The sequence below is a fragment of the Hippopotamus amphibius genome, chromosome X (assembly GCF_030028045.1).
Source record: "Hippopotamus amphibius kiboko isolate mHipAmp2 chromosome X, mHipAmp2.hap2, whole genome shotgun sequence".
NCBI lineage: Eukaryota > Metazoa > Chordata > Mammalia > Artiodactyla > Hippopotamidae > Hippopotamus > Hippopotamus amphibius.
Window position 1 is genome coordinate 15,352,773 of NC_080203.1, and position 21,967 is coordinate 15,374,739.

The following is a 21,967-nucleotide window of genomic DNA, read 5'->3' on the forward strand; positions in this document are numbered from 1 at the left end:
CTCACTTTAAAAATCTGAAGCGAATCAATAAGGTGAGATCTTCATTAGACTCTTCTGCTGTCTTCTGTAGTCATTGAAGAAGAAACAGAATCATCGAAAACCCCGAGTCATCAAATATTTCAGGTTGTGATTGGTGGCATCAGAGCAGTAATCATAGTGGGGGTTGGCGATTTCTTTCAGCAGGTGAAATACTGGAAAATAAACTGAACTTCTGTTGTGAATTCCCAGAGGACGCCTTCATAAAGCCCGGTCATCAGTAAAAGGTTTGATTTCTTTAAGCATATAGCCATACTCATAACGTGAAAACTTGAGATGATAAAAAGTAGGCCATGTCCCTCCAGCATCACATTTGATATCATTGTATATAACATTGGGTCAAAGTTTTTAAATATTTTCAAATAGATTGTGCATACCCATGTGACTTGAGTGAAAGCTCCTATTACTGGCTTTTTAAGGGTAAAAACAAGTGTCCGTCTTTAAATGCTCAGTCTGGTATGAAGTCTGTGCCTGCCAGAGATAAATCTGGGTTCGGTTCTAGTAACATCATTGAAGAATATGGAGTGGTTAATGTTATTTTAATAGTAGATGGAATCACATAGACGTCTGATCTGTCAGTTAGTAATTTTAATAGGTTGTGTTTATTCATAATAAATGCGACCCTAGGAGGGGCGAAATTAAAACCAAAGGTTCAACTAAATCTTTTCATTCGCTTCCAAGAATCTAGTATATTTCCTGCCCATAGGCCATCCATTAACCTATGCCAGTTAATTAGCTTTGCTTTTGCTAAGACTGATTTCCTACAATTCCTAAAGAACAAGGCTTCCTTCAAGAACAATATGAAGAAGTCATTTTACCAGTAATTGGGAATTGAGCTCAGAGTGTACACGGGTAATCTATGAAATGCCATCATTTCTGAAAAGCTTCAATAGGGGTCATTAACTATAACACGATCAGTCAGGTTGAGGAGGTTAGGCCTTAACAGTGCCTGCAGCTGGCACTTTCTGCCTTTCTGTATATGGTATGTCCATGGTTAAGATGCCTCGCCATGTTCCTGAATTAGGATTTTCCCAGCCATCTCTGTTCTCCTGGACACTGTGTCTGTTTACTCTCCACCTGTCATTTGTTTTACACTTTAGTGGTAGCTCCATGGAAGATTGAAGAGAAGGCTGTGTTTCCTTTTCCCCCACCATTTTTAAAACCATTTTCACCCTCCAGCATTGAGCTAGTGACCTGCTGGCACCTGCCAGAAGATTTAACTAGTGTCAGACCCATATACTTCTGGTAACTGGCAATGTGAAATCACTATTCCAAGTGTTGTCATTCACTGGCTGTCACAAGAACCCCAAGGTGCTATGCTCCACCCCTCCAACAAGCTCAGGTGAACTCTTTGCCAACCAAGGGATAGTGCCACAGGATGGTTCTTGTTGTCTGTTGCTGTCAGCTGTGAGAAGCCACTACAGCCTAGAGAAAGCCTTAGAAAACTTCCCAAGGCAACTCTGCTCTTTTCCCTCCCAACACCAATGGGATTTCCGTATGGTATTTACTCCTTTTCCACAGCATAAGCCCTGTGCACGTTATTGACGTCCTGTGGGCGTTCACTAAGTGTCAGCCATTTCTATTATCAAATATCCACTGTTGTGACTGAGCCTCCCTAGTGGCCCTCAGGGTGAAATGGCTGTTAAACCTGGGTCTAGGATGCTTTTACCAAACTGCAACTCTTTCCCTGACTAGATAGCTTAACTGTGTGTCCTCCGGGATCCCGTAGTGCACTGTGATTACTCCTAACTTCAGTACTCACCTTGCCAACAGTACTTGCACATTTATCTCTCTTGTTTCTTTAACCAGACCATAGACTCCGAGAGAGAAGACAACAGCTATGTCTCGCCCAGTGCTGTAGCCCTAGTGCTTAGCTCAGTGTCTCAACTTTTCATGCATGTAGTAGGTGTTCAGTAAATGTTTACTGAATGAATGAATGAAGTATCCTAGTATCATAGGTATGACCCGCCACATACGAGAGTGGCCCCAAAGAAGGTGTTCGTTCTCCAATTACACCCCCCAAACACAGGGTTAGCATAACACTGTATGTGCTATGAACAGATGCAAAGCATTAATATTAGCAATTGAGCTCCAAGTATTAACCTCAGGTTGGATGTAACATAATAATTACACTTACATATTAATTACACATCCTTTGATTGGATACTAAATAATTATCATTCCACTGTCATTATGTAATATTGATACTGATTGGCTGAAATCCATTTAAGGTAGCAGCCTAAAAGGCACTTTCCCTCTCAAGTAACTGTCACACTCAGAGATCAACCCTGGTAGTCCCTCCTTAGCACATCTTAACCCTTTCTCTTTTCACTTTTTCCGCCCGCTATTGATCTTGTCACCAAATTATACACCCAATCTCAGCTCCTCCTGTTTTCCTTTAGCCAGTTAGTAAGATCCTGAAAAAATATTTCTTGCTCTTTTTTTTAATCTTTAGTCCTACTCCTTTCAGAGTAGCTTCTTATAGTATATATACCTCCATCCCTCCATCCAAGCAATAATCCACTGATTGCCTGATACTTGGCAAACACAGGCCCAGCCTCCTCTGAGTTTAGAGTCAGATGGAAGAAACAGACTTTGGACTGTTAATTACGATCAAGTACCCACTCAAGGTCCCCTTTTCACTAATACCCGGGCACTAGCGGATGAAGGCTACCATGAAGAGCCCGCCGTTGCAGCGCAGCATTGACCAGTATTTTTAGATGTCGGGATTAACAAAACGACAAGAAAGGCCTAGGAACTAGGATGTAGGCAAGAAGGTGCCCTAGAAGGAGATGCAATTTTAGTAGTCACTATCCAAATTAAGCTCTTGGAATTCATTGCCTGGCAACAGGAGAAGCAGCTTCACTCCTCAAAAGCTGAGAAAGAGCAGAGGAGTGCAGGAGCATCTCCAGAGAAATCCCCTAGGGATTTCTTAGCCAGATGTTTACCAACTATTGTTTCAGTTCTTGAAGGGAGAGGATCCTAACCTCTGCTCAAAGGGCGCCTGATTAAAGACAGAAAGAAAAACAGACTTTACCCCCAAAAAATGAGTTCACAGAATTTCAGTACCTGCCACCACCCCGTGTTTGGAACCAAACGCCTAAACCATCCACCCCGAAGCAGATTTGATGCTGACTGCAGGCGTGAATTGGTTGTCAGCCCTGCTCTGGTTCGCACAGGCGAGTGACACAACTTTGTTAGCAGCCACCAGTGCCCCGATGTGTTATTCAGGTAATTGCGCTTTATGTGAACGCCAGTGTCCCACAATAGTGCCCTTTGTTCCTGAATTTAAAACATTGGCTTTAGAAAATTCTCTTCCTTGTTATGGGCTGGGCAGCCTCATGTAAATCTTAACCTATTTAATCCTCCCAACAACCCTATGAAGAAGAAAGTTATTTTCCCCAGTTTGAGGATGAGGAAACTAAGGCCAGAGGTTACAGTACTTCCCCAAAGTTACCTGGTTAGACAGACCTGGGTTCTAATTCGTGCTCGGCCACTGTCTGACTTGAAAACCTATTTTCTCAACCCGTGCGCAAAGTTGTCTTAACATAGAACATATAACGAAGAAGAAAAGAGTGGAAGGTACGACAGTCCTGGGCTGCTCTTTGCCATTAGCCTTTCGTTAGGGTTGTTTAACCACTTTTCCTTTTCCCGGTGTGTCAAAATCAACACGCCAAGATGTTTGGTTGAAGTGAGCATATCTTAAAAACCAGTTTCCATGAAAAGAACAGCTAGAGGCCTAATATGCACGTCGCTTTATTTTATAAGGTTCCAGTGTCTAGTCCATTAGTTTATATCCAAAAGAGACTCTCTCACAGGGAATACAGCCAGACCTCTTCATTACACCTGGATCAGGGCCCTGAACCTCTACTACTGGCAAAACCATCCGAGGCATTTGGTTAGATAAAGTTCCTTCTGAGTCCATATTAAGCAAGGCACATTAAGCGGGGTCCGGATGTTCCTGCTTGTCTCATGTAATCCTGATCATCCTGTGAGTGGAACAGTGGTAAGGTTTGCATGTATTGCTGTTGACGAATTTAAATGTTTATTTATGCAAAGTGTATTCACAATTTAAACCATTCTTTTTTCTTTCTCCTTCTCTATGCTTCCTTCCAAATTATCCCTCTCTCTAAACAACATCTGAAGTGGCTTTTCTATCCCATTGTACTTAATTAGCAACTTGTGGCACTTCTTTCTTTTTTTTTTTTTAAATTAATTTATTTGGCTGCATTGGGGCTTAGTTGCAGCACATGGGATCTTCATTGCAGCGTGCAGGCTCAGTAGTTGCAACGCAAGGGCTTAGTTGCCCCGAGACATGTGGGATCTTAGTTTCCTGGCCAGGGTTCGAACCCACGTCCTCTGCATTGGAAGGCAGATTCTTAACCACTGGACCGCCTGGGAAGTCCCAGCATTTATTTCTTCTTTAACATCCCTCTTTCTTTAAAAATCCTTATCTGTGTTTTGGTAAGTGGAAGACAAAATGTGGTCCATGGCAAGGAAATGAGATGTAAACCCTTCTACACTGCATCTGTTCGGCCTGAGATGCCCGTGCTCTATACAGGGCAATGTAAGCACAAGTCATACCAGGTGTTAAACCCCCATGAAAAACACATCATACTGAAGCACAAGGTCCCTGGCTAAAATCTTCTTGATATTTTAGTGTTTTAATCTTTATTTAATGTATTTTAATGAAATCATCAAAAATAATAGCATCTTCTTGGGAAAGACGTATTCTTCATTTATTCTTTTGTTCAGTACAATGGACTGACATTTCTAATATGTTGAGAAGAAGATTGCACATTCATATATTACTAAGACAAGGCCTTGAAATTTACTAGCCATCAGGATTTGCTGCTTTCAATGATTAATTACCTGTTGGCATAGTTTTCAAAGGTATTATTCTCTTTAGCTGTTTCCTTTCATCTTGACTTACCATTTTTTATGAATAGCCTTTCATGTATAGCTCAAAAGAATGCTAGTAAGGGTTTATTTTGTTTCTCTGTGTAGGGTTGCTGGTGTATAATTATAATGCAGTTCATAAGCACAATGAAAATGAAAGCCCTGATAACTGCACCTCAAAGGAACCGAAATATCGTTTTATGACACATCTAATTCTTTAATACTTAGGCAGAGACCTTAATAATCTAGACTAATTTGTCCTTTCAATTTATCAGGCCACCAGAATTCACCCATCTATTCATTCAGCAAATTTTTATGGTGTGAATACAGAGCTTGAGGCACTGTTCCAAGTACTAGACTACAACAATGAGCAAAACATAGTCCCTGTCCTCGTGGAGCTTATGTTCTACAGGGGGTAGACAGTAAATATAAACAAATTCATACATAATTTTCTTTAGAGAATAAACAAACACGGTTAGGGGGACAGGGCGTGCTGAGAGATAGGGTCAGCCTACATATAGGGTGGTCGGGGAAAGCCTCTCTGTTAAGGTGGCATTTGATGGGCAGGAAGGAAGGGTTCAGGTGGACATCTAAAGGAAAAAAATTCCAGACGGAGGTAGCAGCCGACTCAAAGCCCCTTAGGTGAGAATATGGTTGGCATGTTCACGGGACAGCTAGGAAGCCAGTGTAATTGACATAAAGTGAAAAAAAAAAAGGCGGCAAGTAAGAGATGAGAACAGAGAAGTATCAATAGCTGGGATCAGATAACATATGATCTTATTGTCCAAGGTAAGGACTTTGCTTTTGACTCTTAAGTGAGAATGGAAGGCACTGGGGGGGTGTTGAGTAGAGGAGTGCCAGGATTTACTTTGTGTTGTAAATGAATGTTTTACTACAAGGATGTCTTTTATGGCACTAGTGGCTAGCTAACACCGTCAATTAGAGGATGCTATTGAGGAATCTGCGATCTCCCCCAGCCCTCATGGACTTTGTTCTGCAGCTGCAGAATGAACACCATGGGCATTTGCTCCATGGGTCACAACACAATTGGCAAGAGCGTGTCATTCGCCCAGTCCATCCCATCCATACTGCAAGGAGGGAAAAAAATGAGTACATTCCTTTAACTCAGCCATCAGCAGTGCAGGAAAAACAACGCCCACTGAAGTGAGTCAGTAGCATCTTCCTAAACGAAAGCAAGCCTTAACGCCTTAAATGGTGGCTCAGTGGCCTCAAGGAAGTAACGTACCTCCCTGAGCAGCTAATTTACTACCAGGCTGTGACTCAGGCTCAGGGAAAAGCGAACCTGTTATCGCTCACTCAAAATACAGTAAGCAACTGTGGATAAACATTAAGACTATTTAAAAGAACGGAGAGTTAATGTTGCTAAGAAGACAAAATGTAATCTGCAGCAGTTCTCACACCGACTTTGCGTATGCCTGTCCTTCAGTGACAGGTTGCTGTGTACACACCCATCTCTGCTTGCTCATTGGAGCCGCACACGTAACAATGTGTTGGCGAAAAGTTAAACACCAAAGTTCTGATGGTGTCACGTCTGTTTGATTTGTCCCCTCCTGTTTCTTCCTAATGCTAGAAAGTTAGCAGAGTCCCTGACAACTGGGCATGGCCTGTGGAGTCACCCCCAAAGCTCTGAGATTTGAACCTCTGTGCGTGTTTACTCACAGGCGTGTTCATACAGTCTTTCATTCTGGTCACTTAGCTGATAGCCACCCTGTTCGTGCCTTTTCCCTATGATTTTCTGCAAATATATGGCTTCTGAAGACATTCTTTCAATAGATCAGAACTGCAGAAAGTATAACTTCAGTGACACCAAAGTGTGTTTACAGCATATTATTGCTGGTGGTTGGAGTACTAGTAACCTCGCCCTGCAGGACACTGATTTAACAGTGGAGCCTTATTCTCTTCTATTGGCATATGGTGTACAGTATCCCTTGCAGTTCGTTACTATGATTAAACTCACTTGAGTTGGACGAGTCATAGAATGTACAGGTTCTGTGTTCATATAGGTAGTATCACAGTGGCAACTTTGATCATTCCGGTGTGATGCTGAAGGATTTGTTTTTAAGTTTCAACATAAGCTATTACCATTCTAATCTATACTCTGACCCAGGATGGTCATACTTTTTCAGAGACTGGTAAATGCTTACCTGCTGCTGCTGCTGCTGACAATGGAACACAACTATAACAGATGAAATTACTAAATGAATCCTTTTCAAATACAATAAATGCTCAAACAGGTTATCCTAGTGGGAAGATATTCACCCACAGTGGGCCTATATCTTGCTGGGCCACTGTAGACTGTGGAACTCAATTTTGGTCTGTTGTCTCTCACTGTAAGAACACACTTTGGGGCATGACGAGTTCTGGCTGCAGCTTGGGAAGTGCTATTTGGAAAACTGTTGGGGGACAGCAACTGCTCTTACCAAAGTGCTAAGGCACCATGAGTATCGCCATCTAGTTTAGGAAAAACAGTGCACATGACACACACTCAAGAAATCTTTGTTAACTTGAAAGCATAAAACCCCCATAAAATGGTATGTGAGGTAATCGGCCTTCATAAGTCAACCAGAGATGATACTGCACATTCTGCGAAATTATAAACATTATATAAAGATGTTGTTCAGAGAAGCTCTGACTCACGAGGCAAATCATACTTTGGGATTCTGTACATAAACCAATTCCTCTCCGGGGCCAGAACTTCTACCTGCTTTACCTGGAGAACAGTATTGAGTGGCGAGGCTCATGTGGACAGGGTTTGTTTGATAGGAACCTGCAAGTGTAACTGATTGTCTTCTATCCTTTCCCGAACAATTGGCGTTTGCGAGTCAACCAAAGAGCAAGGGTGGGCTTTCTCCAGTGGTGGCTTCAGAGGGGAAATGGATCTGTGACAGGCCCGAATCGGCCCGAATTGGATGTTGAACCCACACAACCCTCTCCCTGGAGAGAGAACTTGGGCAGAAAAGGAAGAGGACATACATCTGCTACACCTTGTCTCCCTTCCAGTCGTCAACTGTTTATTGTAGTAGGAAGCCAGCATTTAACGGGTTCTGCCTGAAGCTCAGTGAGGGAGTTTCATTCTGAGGACTGTGATCTCCCTGAAGGGGCATCTCCTTCTCTTTCTCTTGGGGAAGGAGCGTTGTTTGCACCCTCCTGATGCAGAGGGATACAGTAGGCACCATCGTGTGGCAACATCCCAAATGTGTTCTCTCTGCAGATTAAAAAAAGAAAAGCAGTCCAACTGCTGATGTGATTCATGGATAGATGATGTAGCATCTAATGACTTGCTGATAGGATTTATCATGTCCCAATCACGTGCACTTAGAAGAACCTGTGTATGGAATCAATAGGAGCCATAAAACTAAATCCAAATATATTGTGACCGTTTAAAGTTTCATCCCCCTCGGACTTCCCTGGTGGCGCAGTGGTTAAGAATCCGCCTGCCAATGCAGGGCACATAGGTTCGATGCCTGGGCTGGGAAGATCCCACATGCTACGGAGCAACAAAGCCTGTGCGCCACAACTACTGAGCCTGTGCTTTAGAGCCTGCAAGCCACAACTACTGAAGCCCGCGCACCTAGAGCCCGTGCTCTGCAACAAGAGAAGCCACTGCATTGAGAATCCCACGCACTGCAACGTTAGAGTAGCCCCTGCTCACCGCAACTAGAGAAAGCCCACGTGCAACGAAGACCCAACATAGCCTCCCCCCCAAAAAATAAATAAAAATAAAGTTTTAGCCCCCTTGATTATCTTTAAAAATAATATATACAGCAGATTTGCCAGTATAGATTTTTCATCATCAGCCATCTGGTAAAAATTAGTATGAGATAAATAATTTAGCTTCCTTCTGTTCAGATACAATTTCATTACCCTCTTCCTCGATACTGTGAAAAGTCGTCAGAAATAATCAATTGTAAAGTGCTTTCGCGTTCCAGCTGAAGCTGAGCCTGGAGGTTCCTGACATGCTGACGTTTGACTCTTTTTTCCCTCTGTGTGCCGTGAAAGGAAGAGGTGCCGGCTATTAGCAAGTGGCCCCCAGAGAATTGCATACCTGGGGGCGGCCACTGCAAAGTCACCGCGCACGGAGCCGTGACACGAGGCGGCTCAGATGTTGCCGAAGTGCAAGGCATTGGTTTGAATTTAAAAAATAAGAATAATGCAGAGCCTAAGAAAGAAACTCAGGAGAGATTAGTTACATATTCCCCGTGACCCAGTAATTCTCTCTAATCACAGTGACTACCCCAGCCTGCAAAGCACACTAATTGGTTTGGAGGAGATATTTTTCCATTCATAAGAAAAATCTCTGCTCCTTTTGGTCCTGGCCTTATTTCTCCAATCTGGCTGGATTTGAGGTATCTTATACTAGAGTTGTAGGAGCACATGTGCGAGATTGTGGAGGGCCTTGAACACCAGGCCAGGGAGTTTGGATTTTATCCTGTAGGCAGCAGGGAGCCATTAAAAGATTTTGAACAGGAGGAATGTGAAAAATAGGACTTGATTTGGATGCGTGTTTAGTATAAAAGTGCAATGATAAGATATATTAAGGGAGTGTTATGGTTCTGTTCACAGCATGAATATAACTGGGGAATTCATCTCTACTAGCTGTCTAGTTCAGCTTTTACTGCATGCAGATTTTCAGGGCCAGCTGTAAGAGCTTGATGGTAAAAGAACAAAGTAAGAATTGATAATGTGAATTGTAAAGAGAGGGATTTTAGTGGTCAAGATCACTGGTAACACAGAATAATAAACATTTTAAAAGGTGACTGTAGAATTATTTGTTATTTTGTTGGAGTCCTTTGAAATCACTTCTGTGCTATATAATCACCTTAAGTTTTAAGTGTTCCCTGCAGGGATAATTTATGTATTTTGCATTCTCATGCAAATGCTTTAACAGTCTACACTGTTGAAAATGAAAGCTGAAAATTATTCCAAATAGGTCATGGTTGTGCAGAGCTTATGAAGTATTAATCATTTTGATATAGTCTCATAATTTATATTATCTTCTGGCATTGTGTTTTCAAACTCTGCTAATACTCAGGTAACAAATATTTGAAAATTGAAATTGCATATTTTGATAAAGAACTGTAATTTGCCCATTTCAAAATTAAATGTCATCAAGACCCTTTAAAAAATTAACCTAAGAATGTTGCAGTATTTCAGGAAATCCCGAACAGACCAAATTTATTTTAAACTAAGCTATTGAAAGCTCATTTATGAATTGTAGCTGGATACTCGGTTTTTAGAATTCAGGCTTCCCTGCAGTGGTTCCTCCCTAACCGTAATATCAGGTAATGGTTATAATAAACGGCATCATAGGTGAGGACAGTTTGGTCATAAACAGGGAACCGTTGTCTTGCACTAATCCTGAGTTTCTCAAAACACCTGGATTTCCTTTTGCTCTCAGAGATGGGTGTACATTACACATAGGAAAATCTCCAGGAAGGAAGAAATAGGTTTATTCGTTTATCAAGCTCCTCTATAGATACTGACTTTACAGAAGAACAACCTGCCCTGGCTGGCTTCTCAGATTTTACCCCAAGGTCTGAACACAACTGGGAATTTGGACAAAAAACAGAGATTTTCTCCAATAGGAGAGATGGCTCACTTTCCCATCTTCCCCCTTGTACAGTGGGGGTGGGGGCGGGGTGGGGAATGGCAGGCATTTCTCGAAGGTCACAGGATTACAGTATTGGGGAAAAAGAAGAAATCATCGCATTGACTTTCTCTGTGTTCACTTCTTGTTCTCTTTTTGTCTGCCACCCCCGTCTCTTTGTCTGTCTGTCTGTCTGTCTCTATTGCGAGCATATGCACATACGCAGGACTCTGATTAGGTTGATTTCTATTTCTCTCTACCGGTTACCCACCTCTGTGCCTAGGTTCAGTAAAATTGCTCTGCCGTCATCCCCTAAAAACTCTGAGTGTAGAGAGGTCCCTGAAAAGAAAAAAAAAAAACAAACCCAAATGTGCTGAAAATCAGAGATGAATATTTTGCAGTAGAAGAATGAAGTTTTCATAGCATGAGCTAGGAGAATGTTCCATGGACACATTTACTTAGGAGCCATGGGAAGCTGCCTGGCATGGTGGAGAAGGCAATGAGAGACAGGCTGGCGAGCTTGGCTTGTGCTCTCAATTAAAGCTCTTCTTTTCCTCTGCAGCCTAGCGCCAGTTAGCGCTGCTGGGTCCTCGGTGTTCTTCAGCCCTAGAAACATCTTAGAGATCAGGTTGGCTTAAAATAAGGGTCTCTCACATGTCAACACCAGCTCCCTTAAACAGATTCCAGCTTCCTCTAGAAGGAGCTCTTCCCTGCTCTGGATTCATTCTCTAAAAGAAAGTGTAAAAGCCAGATTCCAGTGTATTAATATCTCTGGTTTCATTTCTTCCACTGTTTAAAAAAAAAAAAAAGCAGGTCTACCAGATCCATTGTAATCTTTACCTTTCTCATCATCATCATTAAACCGTCCCTTATCTGGCATTCGAATGCATAACTGTTGAAGCAGTTGTAGAAAACTTTAAAAGTAGGCGCTGCTTAAACATAAGGTACTATTAGATTTTTCAGTATTGTTGTTATTAGTAACCGACATTATGAAAGTAGAACTAGCAAAACAGTGGTTTAGAACAAAAGAAGTGAGATGATAATGTTGTACTTTTGTGGCATAGTAATTAACATGAGACATGTAAATGTCGCTTGCCCCATTAATACTGGATTATTTCACAAATCTCTTTAATATCATGTGGGTTCACTGATACACATTACAGTAATTCAAATTTTAGAATCCTAGGATATTTTAAGCCCCAAATTAAAAGCTCGTGTATTGTTACCCTTGCAAAGGAATCACTAAGGAAAGCAGTCCTCGCCCATGCAGTTAATGTGTAACGTGAACCTCTCTGTGAACTGGAGAGGTGCTTCTCTACTCTGTTTGCATTGACAAACCTCTAGTTTTCATACCAGTTTCAAGTTGGGGGGGAATGGGGAGGAGGCTGCAGAATCCTAGCTGTCACACGAACAGACAATTAAGGCAAGGCAAGGGATCCCCCGCAGTCTGTGAGCACCTACACGTATGCTAGCTGCTTTCCATGCCCTCTGCAGTCCTCCCTGGGAGACACGTGATGCTACTCTCCTCTTAGAGATGCAGGATCAGAGCCCAAGGTAAATTGCCCAAAGTCAGAAATCTGGAAAGTAGAAGAGGCAGGTTTGAACAGAGCTCTTTGGTATTCAGAGAGCCAGGACACACGAATAGGAGGAAGGGCTGAACCTTCAGCCAATGTTGGAACTGTCCATTTAGAAGAGAATTGACATCACGGCTCTTGTCTACGCAGTGACTGTTTGGGTGAAAAGGCACACTTGCAATTGAGTTCGTAAGGGAACGGCTTGTTAAGGGTTTCTTTCCTGTGGTTTTCTCACTTGTGAGGTGGGAGAACTCCTCTCTCAGGCCATTCTGAAGCTGGTACAGAGGCCTGCTGTAGAGATTAAATCACATCATTATATACGCAAAGGGGCCTCCTGCAGTACTCGGCACACCCTAGGAGCAGTTGAGAATGAATTCTTCCATTTGAGTCTTAAATTAATGAATTGACTACCCCCACTCAGACTCATGGTAAGTGACTGTTGCAAGCATCCTTTCATTAGCTCCTTTCAAGGGGCAAATATTAGTGGAAATGTGCTCTCTACATAGAAAGAGGACTCTGTACGATTTACTATCCCCAGAAGTCATTTGCAGGTGTAATGTGATGTGACAGTCCAATAGCCCGCTACGACATCTTTCTCATCCTTGGTTTATACATGAGGCCTTTGCACCCTGCCCTGTGATTCCAGGTTTTCTGGTTTGCAGTGGAAAGCAGGCATTAGTGACTTCCTTCTGAGCAGTGACATCGCTTTCCTACCTGTGCAAGAGAAAAGATGTCTTCTTTGAAAGTCTTTGAAGAAGTAGACTGCTGGCTATTGTAAATGACTCTTCTACAGAGACACACCCTATCAAATCTAACACAACCGCTATCCAATACAAATCAGAATAACCACCCTCACAATTGCCTGCAGTAGTAGAACAAGCTACGTACCCACCTGGGTATGATTTTATTTTTAATAGGCTACCTACCTTGCCAGAGTTTTTTCAATTGATCTATGCAGAAAGAACCTTTCTCCTTTGCATGACAGTTTGTTGGATGTCTAGGAAAAGTTTTCAGAGTTCCCAGGCTTTGAATTTTTGGACAGGAGATTGGAAGAGGTATTTAAAAGGATACAACCTACCAAGTTTATTCTCTCGCTGACTACAAATACTTCCAAAGTCATTCTCTTGCTGATGGGTTTAGATCACGCTCTGAAGTTATTATACAGAAGAATCTTGCCACAAATTAGAAAGCATTACAGTAATGGAGAATAGTTAGCTAATGGTCACAGATTAATTCTAGTAACCAGCCAAAAGACATGAAAGTTTATTTTTAGAAATTGTATCTGATATTTGATTCCCCTTTCAAAATACATAGGTCTAGCCCTGCTTATAAGAAAAGCCAACATCATGAGTTAATACACGTAATAGACAAAAATGTTGGAGAGAGTTACTCACTTTAAAGTGTTCTTCACTTGAAAAAAATGCTTTTCCACAGATTTTTGTTCAATAGTAAGATTTAATCTAGTAAGAGTAAAAGAAAATAATATGGTGGCTACATAGTCTTTGTAACATATGTAAAATGAAATCCATCTTCTCCTACCTGATTGGATTCTTAACCAATCTGTATTCTTCTGCAAGGCTTGGGTCAGACCGACACTGCCTTGGGCCAGTTTCATAGCTCTGGAGACGCGTGACCTGTCCCTCTTCTTTGTCACAAGTCTCAGCAAGTTACTTCCATTTCAAAATGTATCTGCTGACCAGGTTTGGAGCTGAGTGAGACCTTAGGATCATTTAATTTTTTATCACAACAAAAATCACCCCTCTTAGGCTCTGTAAGGGATATGGTGGTTTTGCTTTGTCTCCTGCCTTATTCTAGCTTATTTCAGTGTATTTTCTAAAACAAATTGTAAAATTTGACATTGCATGAGACTGCTCCATAGAAATATATGAAAATCCAGAACAACCCAATACACAGGACTCAATGAACCCCAGGGCTAAAATGTGGTCACATCTGCCTCCTAATTCTGTTTTAAACAGGCCATTGGTTGACACACTTGTCAACTTATTTTTTCATTTTTGTTTGTAAAGAGTTGAGAAAAAGCAATATTCTGCTGCCCTCTTTTATGGGCTCAACATAAGGTAAATGAAAATGTCTGTTAGATACCTTGGAATACAAAACTGCTACCAAGAAATTTCGCTAGAACCATGTGAGGAGAAATAGTCCCTTGTGCATATTCTTAATTATAATTTGTGTTTCTTTACAATTGGTTGCCAGATAGCACGTGTACTTTGAAGTCATTTTGTGAGATGGTATTTCACGAAGCCCATTTTTCAGCACTTCATTTCTTTAGTGCTGTGGCTTGAAGCACTGCAGCCTTTTCAGCTGACTGCAGACCAAAATGACAAACGGGAGGAAGCAAAACAGTTTTCAGGGAACCAAGCTGGGAGGCGAACACTGAGCACTGAGCGTCACTCATGTGCCGTCCTAATTCTGGGCAGAATTCATCTGCTTCCATGTTAATGAAATACATATAGGCAGATCCTTGCTGTAGAAATTGATTCCGGAGGGAAAAGAACCTGGAAAAGAAGAGAGAATGTATTTTGCCTTGGCTTTTCTGGGCATGTATTAGCAGAAGTAATCCCACATTTCATGTTCGTGGAGCTCTACAATTTTCAGAGCTTCTTTCACATGCGTCATCTCATTGGCTCCCCGTCCCACCATCCAGTGAGGTCAGCAGGACTGGTTCCCCCACCCCCACCCCATGTTCCAAAAATCAAGCTAATCGAATTGAGTTGCAAATGTTTCGCTCTTTGCAGACCCAAAGACCAAGAGTACCAGTTGAATGCCTGTACCTTGGCTACCAGGAAGTCTCTTTATTCTTGCAGCTTCAGCAGCCGTTTTGTCTTGATTATCTGTCCCCTTTCTCTTCTTCCCTCTCCGCCTCCCTCCCTCTGTCCTTCCCTTCCACCCCTCTCTCTCTCCTCCCTCTCTCCCTCCCTCCCCCTCCAGTTTTTTAAATTGAATTTCTCTGTAGGCTGCTTTCCTCCTTTTATCACCTACTCTTTCTGCCCTGGCAGGCAAGTTCTGACTTGTCAGTCTCTCCTCCTATCCCGCCATGTTTAACCCTTTTTTGGATCTGTACAAGCTAGCTCCCAAGTCCTCTTCCTATGATATTCCATCCTTTCCTTTCTTTATTTCCCCAGATGCACATTGATCATTGACTAAGCCAGGCCCCATGCTAGGAGCTGCCCTCAAGTATCCCACAGTCCAGAGGATATTTGAGTGAGCAAACCAAACTCTGTTTATCATGAATTAATAATTTTGTTTAGCTGCAGTGCTCTGGCTAAGTATTGATTCCCTCTTCCCCAACCTCTCCCTTCCCGTGCTTTGATCTTTGTAGTAATGAAGTCCATTCACATCAAATATACCCTGGGAGAGAACATCAAAGTCCTGAATATAATAATTAATCCTGGATTTTGAAATCACCGATAGAGGGGAAGCTTATATAGAGAATACAGGTAGTTACGGTGTCACCCCCCATGAGTATGATTTATATTTTAAGATTCTGTTTTGTTTTCTTTTTTAACAGAGTTGAAAATCTAATTTTAATCTGCATATCATTTTCATTAGGCTGGGGAATAATTGACGCACACGAGTCAGACCTGCTTGAATAACCTGCTAACTTTAAATCTATACAATTAATTGTCATCAGAACGTGGCTGAGAATTAGAAGAGTGACCCTTGCTATTGGCAGTAATTGTTGAATTAATTGCATCATTGGGCAACTGAAAATGTAGCCAGAAGAGAGGAGGAAAAGAGAAAGAAGTGAGAGGATTAAAGGGAGAGATAGATTAGTTATAATATGTTTATAGAACCGGTTGAAAAGAGGAAATCATGTTTTACCAGCTTCATTTTTTAAAGTTTCTTGAAATGCCCACTCATCGATGTATAAACTGTTTTTCTGTGTTCTGTGATGCCAGTGAAGATGTTACGTGTGAACAGAACAGAATGTATTGAGAAACATTCACCTCTACCAGGATTTGTGCACTTGACATAGCGTATACCCGTGTGAAAGCTTATACTCAGTGCTCAGGCTTTGGTCAACAGTCTAGGGCCTTGGTGCTGCCATTTATGTATGGACAACCTCAGGAGACCCTGCTGCTCTCTCGAGACCCAAGGAAATGAGCGCAACCCATTTTAAAAAGATTTCTTTTGAGAGAAATTTGTTCAAAGGAAATGTTTACAGTAGTCATGGCGGGACTTCCCTGGCAGTCCAGTGGTTACGACCCCGCGCTTCCATTGCAGGGGGCACGGGTTCGATCCCTGGTTGGGGAACTAAGATCCCGCATGCTGTATGGCACGGCCAAAAATAAAATTAAAGAAAATATACGAACCCTTGCAAGATTACAAATCTCACAAAGTTAGAATGAAAAGGCTGACACACTTCCGTATTTAAAACAAAAAAATAGTCATGGCGCTCCTCAAAGCCTACCGAGGTACAGACTCAAGTGAAACACTGCCACCCTATCGGTTGGTAGCATAGCTGAAAGTACAAAAGCAGGGGTAAAAGTATGAAAAACCTACTATTAGGGCGTATGTTTGCCAAATGACTTCTTTTAATCAGGAAGGCACTTAGTCGTGGTGTGTGCATTGTGGTATTGTAGATGGGTTTAGGGCACGGAGATGGCGTACGTGATATGCAGAGGTTTTTGAGCTCTCACCTTTTTGGTTATGGCTATTGAGGATACGGCTGCACACCACCTGCTGAGTGACCAGTCTCTTACTTGGCTCCCTTCGGGGAAGCCACCATCACGACCCATGCTTCTTCTGACCTGACTCCAACCCCAGGAGCCCCGAGAGTTGTGCATCCTTTCCATACTTTGCCCTTGGTGCCGGGGGCAATTCAAGGCCCTGTTGCTTCTTCTGACCCTAAAGAGGATAGCAGTTTACCCAGGTCCAGAGCCTTTGTTCTGGGACAAAGATGCTTTCTAGCACACCATTGCATCTGGGGATTCTTTGCATATACTCAGTGTTACTGATTGCGTTAATGCCTTATTCACTTGCCTCTCAGAGTCTGATAAGGGCAGCTGACCATCACCATTTGTAGCTCTAAGTATTCTCCAATATGCTCTATTGACCTGATGTTGAGGTTTCAAATGTTTTCTTCTCGTCAGTGATATTTCAACCTCCAAAGAACTATTTTGCCCTTAATAGTGAGTAAATTGGTAAAAAGAAGTATTTGATTTTGCTCCTGGATCTGCTCCTTCTGTAAATGTAAATTCTTCTTCTTCACCCACAATATGATCGCTGTAACTAACGAGTATGGATTCCTTGGGTAAAAAGTTCAATATTCAGGGAGAAAAAAGCTAATCTTGCACTTTAAGGGAAATAGAGGTGATGATTACAGAGAAGAGATTTTGGAGAGATTGAATATTTATATTTTTTTCAGTTATTCCTCTGAACATGACTAAAATTATTCCTCTGGAATAAGTATAGCTATGCAAGAGAGGTAAACAACTTTTAAGAGAAATCAGTGCATAAAAGGTTAGAAGATATACAGCACCTTTTCTTTTGTACTCATGCCAAGTAATTTCTTAGTGGCTGTGCAGGGAATGCTTGACATCTTTTTAATTATGACAGCAGGTATTTATCTAATGTGTATTAAATACGGAGCACAATGGTTGCTGCCTCTTTAGTGCCTCCTGTGTGTCGAGGCCACTATGGTACCTTTTTCGAGAACACTAATAATCAGCTCCAGGTCAGTCAAAGGGGAGTGATTCCTTGCCTGATGTCTACCTGGTATTCTCTGAATAGGGCGTCTCTAGTTAGGGTCCAATCCAATTTCTGTTATTTCTGTGAACCACTGCTGAGACGGAGAGATGCAGCGGCACCCCTCTTCCCTTTGGTGGCCCTTCCTGTGTTGGGTGGGATGTTCACATCTTTCCACATTTGATAAAAATCAAGCCTCTTCTGCCTACTCATTCCAGCACTGGATAAAATGACAGTGTCACACACAGAGAACAGAACACCCCTTTGGTGGCTTCGACATTCTTTTTTTGGCCTCATTTTCCTCCCTCTCTACTGAGTTCTTGAGTCCAAATTTAGTGGTGATGACTAAGAAATTGCCAGGATGTGACAGAGCATTCAGTTCATTGAGTCCTTCCTTGCCATTTTCCAATAGTTGTAACAATTGCCAAGTTTTTTCCTCCTCACATTGTAGGTGCCAGGATCTGTGTAGTATCTGTTATTTTGAACAGATACGATGTCACACATGCGGGATCTGTCCCTGCCATGACAGCCTCCCTCTACATACAGCTGATTTTGTGCTGTGGTATTCAGGAAATTCCCTGCAGGCTTTTTACTGGTTGATACTTCTGAATCCGGGAATTTCCAATACTTCAATCTGAATCTCTGCAATGCAAATCCTGTAAACAATAACCGAGTGGTCTGCTGTGCGCTAGGCAGTATGACCAGTCCTTTATGACTGGAAGGTGGATTCAGAAATAAGACAAGTTCCTTGCCTTCTGGAGCCAAGTATGCACACACCTGAGTCACAGGGCCATGCTGGAGATGTAGATAGAGTTTCTGAGAGCACAAATATCATCAGTGTCATCAGCTCTGATTGGGAGAGCTCATGTATGATTCCAGGGGCAGTCATATTTGAGCTAGACCTTGGGGAATGAGAGGAAAGCCGATAGGTAGAGAGATGCAGTAAGGACATGAATGGCGTCCATAAAGGCACAAAGGCACACATGATTCTGTGGTGGACACTGAAGGCACAGTAGCAACTGAATTATGGAGGATTTTTTTTTTTTTGGCTGCACCACGAGGCATGTGGGATCTTAGTTCCCCCAGCAGGGATCGAACCCGAGCCTCCTGCATTGGAAGTGCGGAGTCTTAACTGCTGGACCGCCAGGGAAGTTCCTGAATTGTGGAGAATTGTAAATGCCACATCGGCTTGCCATTTGACTCCAGGCAAGGTGAAACCAACATTCTATACAATTGGCCTCATCTCTACAGGACACGCGGAGACTATTTTAGTCCAGTTTCTTTGTAGGCATACCTTGGCTTTCCCTATGTGGAGAATTCTACAAAGAGGAGTGTTCATAGCCCATAAATAGAACACTTTGGTTCCTACCGTGTGATAGTTGCCTTCTAAGTACTCTGATTCTTGAGTAGGTTGAATTTGTGTGAATCTTCTGAGGATCTATCCAGTATGCCCCTAGGCTGAAATTATCCCAAAAGATGACTCTGATCCGTGCACTCTGGAAGCCAGATGGGGGAACCAGTGAGATTACTGAGTGAAACAGATTTTGTGGATTTCCAGAAAAAAAAGTGTTCAGTTATTTAACTTTCAGAAAAAGGCTGCCTCGTTTGAGGAATGTGTCCCTCTTTGCTGACATGATTCTCTGATAGTGAATCACTGTCTGTTGCTCAGATAGTGCGTTTGCTTGGAATGCTATCTAACATGAAAATGAAGGAAGGTAGGAACCATGGAGGCATCGTTCAGAAAAGACAGGTGTCCAGAAAGCTTACAGTATTTTTATTGCAAGATGGGTTTTTTTCAGGGTTTTATCAAAACTTATTCCTGATAATAGCAAAATAGCACAAATCGAATGGCTTCCTAAGAGCCACTGTCACATGTGGATCACTTAGCATTTTCGCCATCTCCTACTCCAGGTGGACCCACTGCAACTCTGTGGATTTACTCAGAGATTAAATTCTGCTGTACGTTTCATCTTGCTTATAAGTGGATTTTTAAATAGCTGTTTATTGCATACCTACACATATTGCAAAACTTGAAAGAAGGTTTTCTGGTTTTGTTTGTTTGTTTTCAGAAACAGTCTGTTGGGTCAGGAACCCTTCATTTGTGTGGGCAAGTCCAAAGAAAACATGGCCACATACATGGCAGGAAATCACATTGCCAGGTTCAGAGTCCCCTGGGCTGCTCTCTCATGTCTGCTTGTAGAATTATTGTAAATTCCTTGTTTCTATATTGATTTGTGTGAAATGTTACTGTAAGGCAAAGATGGGGTGATGAGGGGATTTATATTTTCTTTTTAAGTCAAGGTCCAATGATCTGAAAAAAAAAATCAATTTGGTTAACCTAAAAGTAAAAGGTAGTCTTTCTTTGTAGCATCTCTTTAGAAATCTACGGCAGCCAGCATTGTAACACTGTAACACAGATTTCAGCCTGGGGCGATTGAAAATTCTGGTATATAGTAATTGGATAATCTCTGAAAATTAAGTACAAGAATCAGATGTTTATTTTCTCATATTTAATCCCGAGGGGAACAGAGCTCCATGTGACAGTTTTATGCTTGTCTTTTCAATCTCTGGCTCCTGTATTTCTCCAATACATTACACTTAGGTGGCTGGTTCTAGTTTTTCCATTACCTTATTACAAAGAGAGCTAATCATTGATCAGTAGCACTTGCATTTAGGGCTTTTTCTAAAGCATCACGTGAAATGTTATATATGGTCTTGGTTTCCAATGATAATAGTTTCTGCTATTAATATAGAACAGCAGTCATAACAAGCTCTAACAAAGTATGTCCTAAACTCCTGAAGGGCAATACCATATGGTCCTCCATGCAATTCATAGCTATAAATACTGAGCTTTTGTTTATTTACTTTTCTCATAGGAACATTTCACACCTGAGTGCAAATTCAAAGAATCAGTGTTTGAAAATTATTATGTGACATATTCATCGATGATATACCGTCAGCAGCAGTCAGGCCGAGGGTGGTATCTGGGTCTGAACAAAGAAGGAGAGATCATGAAAGGAAACCATGTGAAGAAGAACAAGCCTGCAGCTCACTTTCTGCCCAAACCACTGAAAGGTAAACTTGATACTATACCAGCTGTGGGTTACATGAGTATCAGTATTGCCATCAATGCTTTATCACACTTTCAAAAGTGGAACGTAATTCTTCCATACTAAGGCATTTATACAAAAATTCAGTAACGTTTTACACTTAAAAAAACACTGAAGCACTGACAATAGCACCTAATCTCCTGAATTTAATTTTTCCATAGTATATCTACATGGGGTAACACCTTTCTTATGTGGAAATAGCTTAATTGCTAACTCAGGACAGCCAAGAACCCCAAATTATGCCAAAATGATCCCAGGGCAGAAACACAGATGCTGAAATGGGTGCACACTTAACACTTATCGGAAATCTCCTTGGGCCCAACTCTAAGAGCCCAACAGTATCGTCCCAATAATTTTCATTCATTCGTAGTTTGTTTTCTGGTCATTATTAGCAGCTTCGTAGCAAATGAGAAAGGGTGAGGGATAGGAATGAGCTGCAGGAGGTAGGGGTGTTAGAAGAGAGTGAGATGTGGTGGAAAAGCGGTAGAAGATCCAGTCAGAGCAGAGCAAACCCTCCAAGAGGTTACCGGCCTGGGATTAGCAGAGCGGTTTACAGGAGGGGCAGACCACCTGGTCACATCAGCACAGCGCCCTCTCACAGCACATTTTCTGGAGCCAGATTACTTGGGTCCAAAGCCCTTTACTAACCAGATAGTCTTGGGCGGATTATTGACCTCAAGTTCCTTCTGTAAAATCTGGGTAAAAAGTCCCTGCCTCATGGGATTCTTATGTGAATTAAATGAGATAACACACGTGAAGCACTAACAACAGTATCTGGCCCGTCCTAAGTGCTCTGTAAGTGTAAGCTGGGGCTGTTATTTACAGCACAACAATATTTACCATTTATTGCATGAAGAGTTGTGCTAATACTTAGAGTCTTGGAGAGGTTCATTTTAAACTCTGAGAGAAATCGGTGTTTGAAAATGTTTTCCCTTTTAATATTTGCCTTGCACAGCATGCTGTAGATCATCTTTAAACTTCTACGAGCTTTATTAAATGCATTTTTCATTAATCCTCTCGTATATATAAAA

At 41.9% G+C, this 21,967-nt stretch overlaps 1 protein-coding gene across 1 annotated transcript in view; it reads left to right on the top strand.

The window, feature by feature from the left end:
• The window catches only part of FGF13 (fibroblast growth factor 13), a 67,209-nt gene that overhangs the window by 43,628 nt on the left and 1,614 nt on the right, over window positions 1-21,967 (top strand). The window contains exon 4 of the mRNA XM_057718849.1: window positions 20,703-20,901. Coding sequence (XP_057574832.1) covers window positions 20,703-20,901 — 199 coding nt within the window. The remainder of the gene's footprint in view (window positions 1-20,702; window positions 20,902-21,967) is intronic.